At 49.6% G+C, this 12398-nt stretch overlaps 1 protein-coding gene across 6 annotated transcripts in view; it reads left to right on the plus strand.

Moving 5' to 3' along the window:
• The first annotated feature begins 376 nt into the window (after positions 1-376).
• The window catches only part of ZNF618 (zinc finger protein 618), a 162124-nt gene continuing 150102 nt past the window's right edge, over positions 377-12398 (plus strand). For 5 of the 6 annotated variants that reach the window (XM_040605585.1, XM_040605586.1, XM_040605587.1 and 2 more), the window contains exon 1: positions 377-838. In XM_040605585.1, coding sequence (XP_040461519.1) covers positions 782-838 — 57 coding nt within the window. In that variant the 5' untranslated portion in view covers positions 377-781. Of the gene's footprint in view, positions 839-1640; positions 1689-12398 lie in introns of those variants that run through there. The other variant, XM_040605589.1, reaches the window with a different exon arrangement.

Consider the following 12398-nt stretch of genomic DNA (forward strand, 5'->3'; position numbering starts at 1 on the left):
TCGGTGTGGGGGTCCCCCGCGTTTTGCACGGTGCTGAAACGGCCCCAGACACGGGGGGGGGGGCGGCGCACTCGGGACCCCAACACCGGCAGCTGCGGGGCGACGGGCAGCGGCGACGCGGCCAGGCCCTTCTACCGGTGCCCGGCGCCGGCCGCCCCCCAGCGCGGGGCTGGGGGCACTCGGGGGGACGCGCCCCCCACACACACCGCGGGGGGCAGGCGGGGGGCGCACACCCCCCCCCCGGCTCCGCGCCGCCCGCGCAGGGCCACCCCACGGGGGGCGCGGCGGCCCCACGGCGCGGAGCAGCGGCCCCGCGGCCGGCGGGCGGCGGTGGCCGGCGCGGGGCCGGGCCGGGCCGGGCCGGGCGGGGGCGGAGGGCAGCGGGGCCGGCGCGGCTCCCGCGCTGGGCCAGACTCAGCCCCTTTCTCCCGCCGCCGCTGGCTGCGAGCGCGCTGCGGCTGGAGCTGCCCCCAGAGCGGCTCGTGATGGCGGCGGCGGCGGCGCGGGCTCGGCAGCGGGAGGCGCCCGCCCAGCCCTGCGCGCCGCGCCGCTAGCGGCAGCGCCCGTGCCCGCGGCGGCCGCCCCGGCCCATGCCCCCGGGGGGAAGGGGGGCTGCAGCAGCCCGGCGAGCCGCCCACCCGCGCAGCGGGGGCATCGCCCCCACTCGCCGCTCCTGGGAGGGCGGAAAGGAGGCAGCGGCGGCGGCGGCGGCGCCGGCATTGTGCGCGGCGGATCGCAGGCCCCGGCGGCGCGGGGCTCGCCTGCCTCCTGCCCCAGCCTCATGAACCAGCCGGACGGCTCCGCTCCGGCGGCGGCGGCGGCGGCGACGGGAGCGCAGGTACGCGGCGGCCGGGCGGCGTGTCCCCCGGGGGGAGGCGGAGGGAGCGGGGAGGCAGGAGGGAGGGCGGCAGCCGCAGCCGCCCCGTCGCGGAGCCCCGCCGGCGGCGCTTTGGCGCAGTGCGCGGGGGGCGCCGCCGGGACGCGGCTCTTCCCCCCCCACCCCCCCCGGCCCGGCCCGCCGCGGCCCGCTCCGGCCCCGCCGCCCGCCGCGCACCGGGGCGGAAAACAAAGCGGCGCCCAGCAGCCATGTCGGCGGGGACGAGCTGCCGCCCGCGGCCCGGCCCGGCCCGGCGCCCGCACCCCGGCCCGCCCGCTGCCCCCGGCCCGGCCGCGCTGGGCCCGCCGCGCTGCCTCCCGCCCGCGCCCCTCCTCGGGGCTTTTCCCTTTTTTTTTTTTTTTTTTTCCCCTTAATTTTTTTTCCTCTTCCCTTCTCTTAATTTTCCTCCCGAACGGTAGGGTGTTTTTTTTTTTTTTTTTTTTTTTTTCCATTAAAACGACGCCACCTAGAGGAGACTATTTCGTAAATAAAAAAAAAAAATTAAAATTGAGGGGGAAAAAAAAAAAAAGAGGAAATATTCTGCTATTTCTTATTTTTCCACAAAGTTGGGGCGGGCCGGGCCGGGTCCTGTCCCCGTCCCCCCCCCCCTCGGGCGCGCCCGGCTCGCCCCTTAAATCTGATTTTTATCCCTGTGGAGGCAAATCCTGGCTGATATGTAAATGAAAATTAAGCTGGAATTTGAATGAATTCAGGTTCCCCCCCCCCCCCCCCCCCCGCCCCCCCTTTTTCTGGAGGAGCAGGAGCCTGGGAGCCGCCGAGTGCTGGGGGATGAAAGTAACGCAAGTTTGAGGTGGGCACCGCGGGATGAGCCGCAATAAGTGATTAGTTGGGGAAAGTGGGAGAATTGCTGTTCCGGAGCAATTAGGAATTGTACTTCATTGTAATTTTGAACTTGTGCAGCACGCCGTGCCAAAACTGATTTTTTTTTTTTTTTTTATTAATGCTGCAGTGCTTAAAGTTATTTGTTTCCAATGAGGAGTTTTGCAGGAAAAATTAGAGCGCAAGAAAATTTGCTGTGGACACACCCAAATTTTTTTTTTTTTTTGGTGATTTTTGGATTTCATGCAAAACTGCTCTTAAACAATGAGGTTCTAAACACGGTCCAGGAAAACACGAGGACAAGCAAAATTCAGTCGAATGTCAGTTTTATTTTTGAATTTCTTGGCTTTTCTGATGGTTTCTCCTGGCATAGTTAAAACATAGTTTCCAGCATTTAATTTCCTACTTCTTTTGTAAAGAGAAAAATTTCCATAGTAGGGCTGTTAGTTTTTTTTTTTTCTTCTCCTTCTTTTTTTAAACACACACAGGCTGTAGCAACTCCAGCTACTGTGGATCATGTAAATCTAGTATTTACACAGGTTTATTATAAGGTCCGCCATGATATTATGAATATGCATAATTAAAAATATTGGGAAAAATAATTGCAAATTTAGTGATTTTGATTTTTTTTTTTTTTTTTTGGTAACCAGTAAACCTAAAGTGCCTTTAAAGGGCTCAGCCATGATCTTTTTCACAATTTCAAAATCCTTTTTCTCCTTGACTCTTGCTCGAAAGCCTTCCTGGAGTTGGAATTGAAAATCTTATTTTTCCTAATTTTTTAAATTTTTTTTTTTTTAAATATGCTGTGACATGCCTATTATTTTGCTGTTACGGGGTGCCTGGGAGTTCTGGACTGTGCACACACTGGTTTATTATTGTAGGGTTGCCCTTGAATACTGGGGGCTTGGTATTGATCTTTTAAAAAAATAAATAACAAAAGAGCACTGAAACATGCATTGTTTCAAGAAAAAAGCAATATAGGAGGGATGCGTGGCCTTTCCACCCAAAATGGGGGAGGGAGAGGAAGGGAAAGATTAGGTCAACATTGAGTTTTACCAACCTTGACACAGTCTCTCTAAAATGGGGACAAAATAGCAAGATGGCTGGCTCCACAGCTGCAGCAGGTTTTTTTTTTTTTTTTTTTTTTTAAAAAAAAAGGCATTTTTAAATTTTGAACTCAGAAGTGAGTTTTTCTGGTGCTGCTGGGCACCCAGCCGCAAATGGTGAAATCCAAGCGCTTTAAAAAAAAAAATTAAAAAAAAAATTTCAATCCAGAATGAATTTTTAAATCTGAATCTCAAACCCCCTGAAAAGTTTTTTTTCTTTCTTTTTTTTTTTTTTTTCCCTTTCCCTATTTTAATTTTTATTTCACTGTCACTTGATATTTGCTGGCAATTAGGCAGGAGGGGCTGGTGAATTTGGGCTATTTTTTGCTGTCTTCCCCTTTATTTGTTTCACATTTTGGGTTGTTCGGGGGGGGGGGGGGGGGGGGCGATGGAAAAAATTTGCAAAGCAGGACAACTCTTGGTGGAGGAAAAAATCCTCCGAAATGTCAACTTCGTATTTTTTATTTTTGCATTTATTTCCCCCCCCTCCCCAAAAAGGACCCACCCTCTTCCTGAATCTCTTTTTTAGCAAATAATGAAGCAAGTCCCCGGGGGACAGAGCAGCAGTGGTGCAGCTAGAGCGGGGTGGCACATATGGGTAAAAATTATACACAATGCTCTAAATTGGATTAAACAATCCCGGAGAATATTTTATTCATGGTTTCATCCAGGAAGCTTTAACGTGGTGGCTTTTCCATATTCTTAGACTCCCAAGAATTCCCTGCCTTGAGCTGCACCCCATAACTTTCACTTACTCTGTGATTATACCCAAAGAAACTGTTTAGCTGCAATTTTTTTTTTTTTTAAGGTTCCATTCATTTTTTTTTCCAAAAGGAGATCTTTTGATGCTGTTTTTTCTCTGCCCAGCCCCACACCCTCACCTCGGGATCTGGGGAGCAGCGCTGAGTCTGTGCTTTGGGATTTGGGGTGGGGGTTTAACATTGGTGGGTGCTGCATTTTAATTACGAATAATGGCATATATTCCATTTTGGGTCACGATGACAACATTTTTACAGTTATATCTTTAAAGTTTATCACGCTATCCTGAAACAGAGGGATTGCAACTTGAAAGGCACCTAGTTATATATCTTTTTTTAACCTCTTTTCAGCTGTTGTGGGAATAAGTGGATTTTCTGTCGGCATTTGAAACGGGTTTGTGTGTTGCACATCTCCTCTGCAGAGAGGAAAATGCAATGCCATAGTACTGGGCTGCAACTTGTGGGGATGCTGTCATACCGTAGGTGTGCGCGTACCGCAACCTTTACAATCTTTTAACTCTGTGTATATCAGTTTCTTTTAAACAACGGCTTCCATTATACGTTCCGCCGGTGATGAAAAGCTACGCTTGAGGTTATAATGGATTTCTGAATCTAACCTTTCTGTGTGCTGGTGTCCTTCCAGCAGAAACCTCCTCCTGCTTGAAAAATTTTTTGTAATTTTTCATTGCGGTCTGCTTTCAGGAGGATTTTTTATTTTATTTTTTTTTTTTCCTTCCTCTGGAAAGTTGATCAATATTTATCATTTTAAAAATTGCTGTTTGGCAGCCTGGAAGGGGGAGGGGGAGGAAGGGAGCCCAGCAGAGCAATACCAACAGATTTCTTGTGACATAACCGAAATGTATTTTTAAAAAAAGAAAAATTTCGAGTACCTCATCCTCAGTGAGGATGAAAATATGTCTGTTTTCATCCCTGGATGAAAATAGACATAATATTATTAAAGTAGTAGATAATATTTACACAAGCGCCATATAAAACCTTACGATGCTATTCACATAACTCTGGAATAATTTAAATATATATCACTGCCATAATGCAATGCCGTGAATAGTTCAGTTCACGGGTGCGGTCACATGGCCCTGGTGATGCACAGTCAAGTTTGCAATTATGCAAGTGTGGTAGTGAAATTGGTGTTCTAAACGTTAGATTAATTTTTTTTTTTTTTTTTTTTATTTTATGGGGGTGGGGTTTGAAACCTGCTGTAAGGCTCATGGTGATACGGATTTGTGCCCACTTTGGATGCTGAGCTTGTTGAAGGATTCAGACCTTCCCCACCGTGATGTGGTGGGGCTCAGTGCCTGGTGCTGGTCCTGGTGGCTCCCCACGGTACAGCTCCCCACAGCACAGCCCCCTGGGGGCCACGCTGGCTCCGGGTGGGTGAGCGGTGTGGGCAGTCACACCTTCCGTGGTGCCCGGCGTTGCAAGTCAAGCCACCAGTGGTCTCATCTTTGAGCGTCATGGGCATCGGTGGGATTTTGGGACCGGTGTGGAGCAGGCGTTACCCTGTTACCCACATAGGGCAGCGCGTGGTCGCCCTGCCCGGCAGCGTCGGTGGGATCACACGTGTGCACAAAGCGCGTTGCACGTGCAGAAGGGCGTGCGGAGCTGCTGGTGCTGCGCAGGGCGCTGTGGGTTGCTCCAGTTTGCGCTCAGAGCCACCTGGGCGATTATGCACGAGCTGATCACGCTGCGGGCTGGAAAACGGACAGGGTTAGTCCCGCAGCCGTGGGGAGCAGCCCACGGATGTAAATTTTGTCTGAGGTGCTGTTTGGCAGGATTAGGCCCTATTTGTGCATAATGTGCCAAGTGGAGGCTGGAAGGGGAGGGCAGGGGGAAGAGGTGCCTGGGCAGGGGTTGCGAGCGCAGCCGGAGGTTGCGGTTGCTGTTTGGGAAGGGACAGGAGTCCATGGCACCAGGAGGTCATTATTTCTTGTCATTTTTAAGTTTATGAGCATCTAGCGTTATGTATATTTAGAATTTCGCATTTGCGGCTTCAATTTGGCTATACCGTGTTTTCTGGGGAAGAAGTTTCTAATTTTTAAAGGTTTCTTTATGGATTAATTGCTACTCATCTGCCTCCTTTCTGCTTTTGTTTGGTTCCTTGAATGTCTCTTGATTATTTTGTACTGTGTGATGCCAATTTAGTGGTTAACTAGTATGCAAACTACATCTGGACGTGTTGACTTTGCATTAACAATCATTGATTTGTCTGGAGCAAGGGAATAGAAATGAATGATGCTGTTTACCATGGATAGTATATGAAAAATAACCATTTGCGATGTGTCTTTCATCAGTGGCACATGGCTCTGGTGCGACTCGTCACAGCAGCTCTGCCTTGTTGGTGGTTGTGTGAGAGCTGAAATTTTGAGCTGCGGCAGCGGGAAGAGGGACCCGGGAAGGCAGCGGCATGTGGTGTACGTTGAAGGGGTTGACTGCGTGCCTGGCGTGGGAGAGGCATGGCACGCGGCTCCCAGTTATCTTGGTTAGCTCTGGCGGCACTGGGAGCGGAGTAAAGCTTGTGGCTGAGAAAGAGAGTGGAAAGAAATTAATATCTGTAATATATATAACAAATATGTAATCCACAACACATGTAATATATATGGAGAGAGAGCTTTTCACTTGGGAACCTAAGAGGATGCAAAATCTGATACTTGTAAATCGTAAGTAGCAGGATGAGTTGCTGGGTGGCCTCGGCAACATGCAGTGGCACGGTCGGCTCTGGATGGAGCAGGGTCTGGTGCCTCCTGTCCCCGCCTGGTCTTAGGGGGCTGCACAAGCAGATGCTGCATATTCAGGTGGGTCATGGGATGTAGAAATCGCCACGTGCTTATGTCTTTGGAGGAAGGGAGAGGCTGGCGGAGATGCTCTTTTAGTGGAGCAGGTCCCTTCCCAAGCCATGTGCCTGCTGGAGACATCAAAGCTGCCATGCTTCAACCCTTGGACACGGTGTTTGCAAAGACAGGGTTGATTTCCTTTGGTTGACGTTGGGTATTGTAGACCTTGAATCTATGTCCCCAGCGGCCAGGGCCTTATTTGCTGTCCTCTGCTGAGTGCTCTCATTGCTGTTGGCAGGACTTTGGTGGCAGGTGAAGTTGAGCGTGACTGTTGGTCTTCCTTTGGGGCTGGGGTCAGCAGTCGGGGCTCTTCCCACACAGAAAGGGCTTTGCTGGCTAAAGCGATGGACACGGGTGGTCTCCTGTAATGTGGGTTTTGTACACCAAAGCTACTGAGTGTGTAAATTGCACGTGGAGGTGCTGGGCAAGCTGCATGATGGCTTTTCGGAGTTGCTTGGGTTTTATTTATTTGAGTGTTTGTTGCTCCCAAAGTGAGCAATGCAAGATGTAGCAGAAAAGAGAGGTTAAGTAGAAAAAATCCTCCTCCGTACTCTTTCAAAGTGCAACTGTGAAGAGGTTTCTTGTCCAGGGAGGTGAATTTGGGGAAGGACACAGCACAGAGGGTGCACGTTGTGTAGAAGAGGTGTTAGCAGATGAGACTGTGTACCTTTCCTCAAGCCACCTCAGTACCCATGTAGAAGAGTTTTTGTGCCCTACTTTTTTTTTTTTTTTTGGACAGTTGGATGGCAGTTAGCTCAGGGTCATCGCCTGGTCTGTGGGTGCCTGTGCCAGCACGCTGGCAGCCTTTGCTCAGGCTGGGATGCTGCTGCGTGAGGCAGCTTGGGGAGCGGAGGCGGTGTTGGGGGGGCACAGGGAGCGTTGTGCCTCCCCTGGGGAGCTGGAACCAGTGTAGCCCCCCGTGTTTGTGCCGCGGTGGGTGTGGATGGGCCCAGGTGACTCTTGGACGAGCTCAGGGCAGAGCTGCAGGCTCGTGCGAGGCGGTGAGGCTTGGGGCTGATGGAGTGGTGCTGCCTCCGGGGGGGCTGGAGACCCTGCGGCTGGTTTGGGGTGAAATTACAGAGCTCTGGGTCAGCCTGGCAGGGCTGTCCCCATGCCAAGGGCCAGTGACATGGCTGTGCGTGATGCTTTTTGGTGGTGGGACCGGCATCACCGTACCAATTCCTCTGCTGGGATGGCTTTTCTTGGGAGTCCTTCTCCTCTGCCTTTGTGTCTCTCACCTGTATTGCCAAGGCACTCTCCAGCGTGCACTTGGAAAGGTGTAGCTGGCGTACTCTGTACCTGCAAAAATCTAATTATATAGGCAAGGCCTTCCTTGCTTGTAATTTGCAGCACTTTTGTCCATTTCGCCTCCATATTTGGCTGGCATAATGTGGAGAACAAGGCTGGAAGTGGAAAAGTGGCGACTGGAGATGCTGCCTGCGCTGGTAATGGGCTGATGTGGGGAGACAGGGAGGCTGGGGTCTGCTGGGGCTGCCGTTATATGTGAGGGATCAACATATGTGTATGTATTTATGCATATGGATGTGCCTGAGAGACTCATCGATGGAGAGCGTGGATCTCTGGCGAGTCTGGGGTGCTGCCTGGGCTGTTGGGGCCACGCCGGCAAGGCGCTTGGCAGCGCTTAGGTCAGGGAACATGGGGCTCACTGAGCCACCAGTATCCTCGGTACTGGTTTAGAAATCAGGGATGTTATCACGCATGGTTCAACATCTCCGCAGCTGATAGAAGTGGAAACGGCCGTGTTTGTCAGAGCGGTCCATCGGCGGCCACGCGTGGTCACGCCCCGGCACCACCGTGTCTCCAGGGTCTTCAGGTTTTAATACTCGTTATCATTTCATTTTACTAGATACGCTTAGGCAACAATTTTGAAAGTTAATTTTTTACTTTGAGTGGGTGTAGGTATCCTTCCCTGCCTGGAAATAGCAGCAGGAGTGAGTTTTCAGAAGTTGGGTGTGCTTGTGTTGAAGGCCCGTCATTTAGGTTCTGCTTCCAGTATGCCGAGAACAATTTTAGTACAAGTATTTAATTGCTTTAGACCTATTTTTAGAAGTATTTAGAAGTATTAAACCTCAGTTTTCAAAACTGTGACCAAAGCTGACAGCTCTGCCAGTGCGGGAGAGCCGGGAGGGGAACCTGGAGGAAAACCCGACGTGACGTGGGTTGACCCCAGTGGGAGCAGAGCGTGGTCGTGGTCCCTGGCCAGGGCTCGGGGGGCTGCGTACCCCTTGGGGTCCACGCTTGGAGGTGAGCTGTCTGCACGGTGGTGAGTTTTTATTGCTGTTCTAATGCCGTGGCTACATGGGGGGAGAATGAATGAAACCCTCTTTCAGCAGATCTGTACAGGTCCATGTATTAAGCCTGCAGAGTGTTGGATCTAGTTTGGAAACAGCTGAGAGCATCCTGGTGGACAGCGTGCAGGTGGCAGTAGGTCCCTAGCTTGAAACCCAAGAACAGCTACTGCTTTCTGGGTGTAAATTTGTCACTTGAGGTCTGATGTGCTTTAGTCCATGGGCTGCAGATCCTGAGCCTTTACCTGCATTTGTCATATTGGTAATTTTTAAGGTGGGGAAGGGAAGGCTGTAAGGGCACAAGGTAATTATCTGCTGGAAACAAAATACATTTTTGGATTTCTCTATGCATTTTTGAAACCTGTGAAGGGAGACACAGCTAGATTTGGATCGGTCTGGTAGCAGATGGCATCTGAAAATCCCCCTGGGAATCAGCAGGATTTCTCTTTGCAGTCAGGTGATGCTGTCGACAGGGATCTCGAGACGCTCAGGTGCATCCTTGGGACGACAGCGGTGGCAGCAACGTGGGGGGACGGGGTGGGACACCCAGTCAGTGGCCCTGGGGTTGCCAGGTTGGTGGTGGGCTGGAGCTGGTGGGACTGGTGTGGGCTGGCAGGGCTGGAGATGAACTTTGCCAGCGAAGGAATTAATAACTGAACACCAGGATGGACTGTTCCTGGGTGTGTTTTGGCTCTGTCATGCTTCGGCTGCTTCGGGGCATGTGGCTTCGGCTATCTGGTTATGGGTAATACCGCTGAGGCATACTACATACTAACTCCAAGGGAGGGATATTTTTACCTTCTTATCTGTCTTATTTTAGAGGCCTATAAATTTGGCTGGTTGGTGATAACAGCAGTTCGAATTAGCGTTTGTCCTTAATCAGGTTTGTTAGGATGCTGCCAGCGAGACAGCCTTGGAGGGGGACCCGCTCTGCCACGAGCTGGGGAGGACGCTGCGCAAGAAATAAAAAATGTAAATGTATCCAAATAAATTGCAGTAGGTGGAGAGATAATGAATATATCCGGAAGCAAGTTTGCAAGGTCCAGGTTGCCTCGCATGTGGTCTGACAGCAGTGATGCAGTTCTGGCTTGTGGAAGCAGCTCACAGGCGTCAGAGGGACGTAGGCGTGAGCCCACTGGAGCATCCTCCGTGGAAACAGGGATGCCATTCATAAATGAGAGCAAACACCCCAAAACCGAGAAAAATAAGAGGCCCTTTTCTGGAACCTTGCATGTCTTTAATTTTTTATTATATTTTTTACACCTGTACTCTTTAATTGGTTTAGTTGCTAAAAAGTAGATTGGCTGAATGCTCCATTTGCTTTTGGTTTCTGATAAAGTGGAGGAGATGGCAGTCACGTTGTGAGTGTTTGCCTGACGCGTACATGTTTGTGCTTCCCTCATTTCTTGGAGAGTTCTTTGGCCTTCCTACTCCAGTATAAACAGCGTTTGTGATTGTAGTTCATTATGTGATATTTTAAATGTATAAAATGAAATGTTCCTGTCTACTCCAAGCAGACATATGTCTACGTTTTACAAATTAACCTAATTAAATATATATGTAGAAATTCATGATACTCAGCTCCTAGCATAAGGTATGCAATTAGCATCCATGAAACCAGGAAGGAATTTTCCATTTGTATCTTGACTTTTCCTCATAGGATGTGTGGTTTGGTTTATTTTATTTTATTTTTTTCTATCTTCAGTGCTTTAATTTTTGTTCTGCTTAGGAATTCACTTAGGGACCAGTCCTGCAGGGATTTAGGCTTGTGGTTGAATTTCCCCACAAGTAGCTTTGACTGAAGTCAGTAAATTGGTACCTAATTCCTGTGCTTCAGCCTATCCCTCCGACTCTGCAGGACAGGAGGATTTAATTTTGTTAAGAGAATATCATCATGAGCAAAATATCATTCTGGAGGAAAAATGGCATTAGAATATTTACATTTTTCAAGCCTCTTCCTTCCTCTCACCCAAAAATAGCAAAAAAAAAATTATCTGTCTGTCCTCTGGATTTATGTATTTTCAAGTGTTTGGCCAATGTTGTTTCCAAAACACACCTTCCTCTACCTTTAACTCTCTCTATGGCAAGAGAGCCCTTGCGCAACAAATACAAGGAATATATTCCTTTAATACTTGCTTTCATTTAGAAATATTCTGGCACCAGGAATAACACATTTTAGTTTCATTTCTGCCAAAGTGTTGGGTTTTTTCCCCCTAATATTTAAAGTTTGATCACGTTGTCATAGTTTGTTTCATAAATAATTATTTGGCCTGTTTTGCATATCAATAGTTGAACCCATTTTATTCACAAAAAGCCTTTTTTTCCCCCATAAACATCCCCACTGTTCCATCCCAGAAGGTACTTTCTTAGCAAAACCAACGAAATAAATGACGTTCCCAGCTCAGCTATTTTAATGATCCCACAAACCCAAAAAAGCAGTAGGAAATTTTTCAAAGGCAAACTGCAGAAACATTTTTTTTTTGGATGTCATAACTTTTAAACTTTTGATCTAATTATTTTTGGTAGATTTTTTCCGAGTAGGTGCCACGGCGAGCTGTAAATTTGAAGAATTTGGGGCTGCTTTTTCTTTCTGGAGATAGTTCAGGGCCTTCAGAGGTGGCCCAAGGCTGACTCAAAGAGCATCCCCCGGCGAAGCTGAGGACCCAGCAAACACGCTGGCTCCATTACTAATTTCTGCGTAAGAACTATTAATAATTCTGCGTGGGGAAGGCGAGATGTTGGATGGTAACCATTTTTCCCCTCTTGGACACCTCTGCAAATCCATCTTCCAGTATTTTCCTTTGACTTTCTGCATTGCTGTGTTTCCCCATCTCTGTATTCCAGGGCAGAGGAAATTTTGCTCTAAGCCACTTCTCCCAGCCTGTCCCTTTGCACGAGCTCTGTGCTGTCTCGGGGTGAGTCCTTGGCTTCTCCTACCCTCCCTGGATGCTTCTGTGCCCTCTCCCTTATGGGAAACACCTTTTTACATGAGGTGCTCAAGCCGTCAGCAGCTTGGATTCCCAGTTCTCCGTCACCACGTGTTGAGTGGTGACCAACTACATAAATGAAAAGAAAACGGTGTTGCAGACTCTTTTTCTGGGTTTCCTTGCGAGCCTGCAGCCTTTACGGCAAGCTCTGCAGGGCAAGAACTGTCTTATCCCCCCTGTCCTGTATAATTCCAGGTATGGGACAGACAATTTACTAATAATAGCTTTATTTGCCACTCTGGCAGGTATAGCATCCAGCTGTTTATTTCTCACCTCTGCTTCACAGTGCTGTGCCCACCATGTGGAGGCTCCTCGTATCTTGTCCCCAGGACGTGCTGCAGCGCCTCGTGGTGTGGGTTTTCAGTAGCCTGGCGTTGCGGACCGTCGAGGCAATGATTCGGATAATTGCAGCGTCTGCAATTTATTTAGGCAAATAGTGTGAAAAAATATTTGCTTTGCCTTGCTTGTTGGGTTTGTATTTGGGGTTTAGCTTTGTGCTTTGGGAGGCAGCGACCCGCCGTCCTGCGTGCCCCTTCTCCCTGCCCATCCTTGGGGTGCTGCTCCTTGGGGCTGTTTGTGGACACCCTGTACACGCCACAGGAATGTCTCTCGCTGGATTGCCCTGGCTGCCCTCCCTTGCTGCCTTTCTTCCCATTTTATTTCTGCAGT

The sequence above is a fragment of the Falco naumanni genome, chromosome 9, assembly GCF_017639655.2.
Source record: "Falco naumanni isolate bFalNau1 chromosome 9, bFalNau1.pat, whole genome shotgun sequence".
In the NCBI taxonomy this organism is placed as follows: Eukaryota; Metazoa; Chordata; class Aves; order Falconiformes; family Falconidae; genus Falco; species Falco naumanni.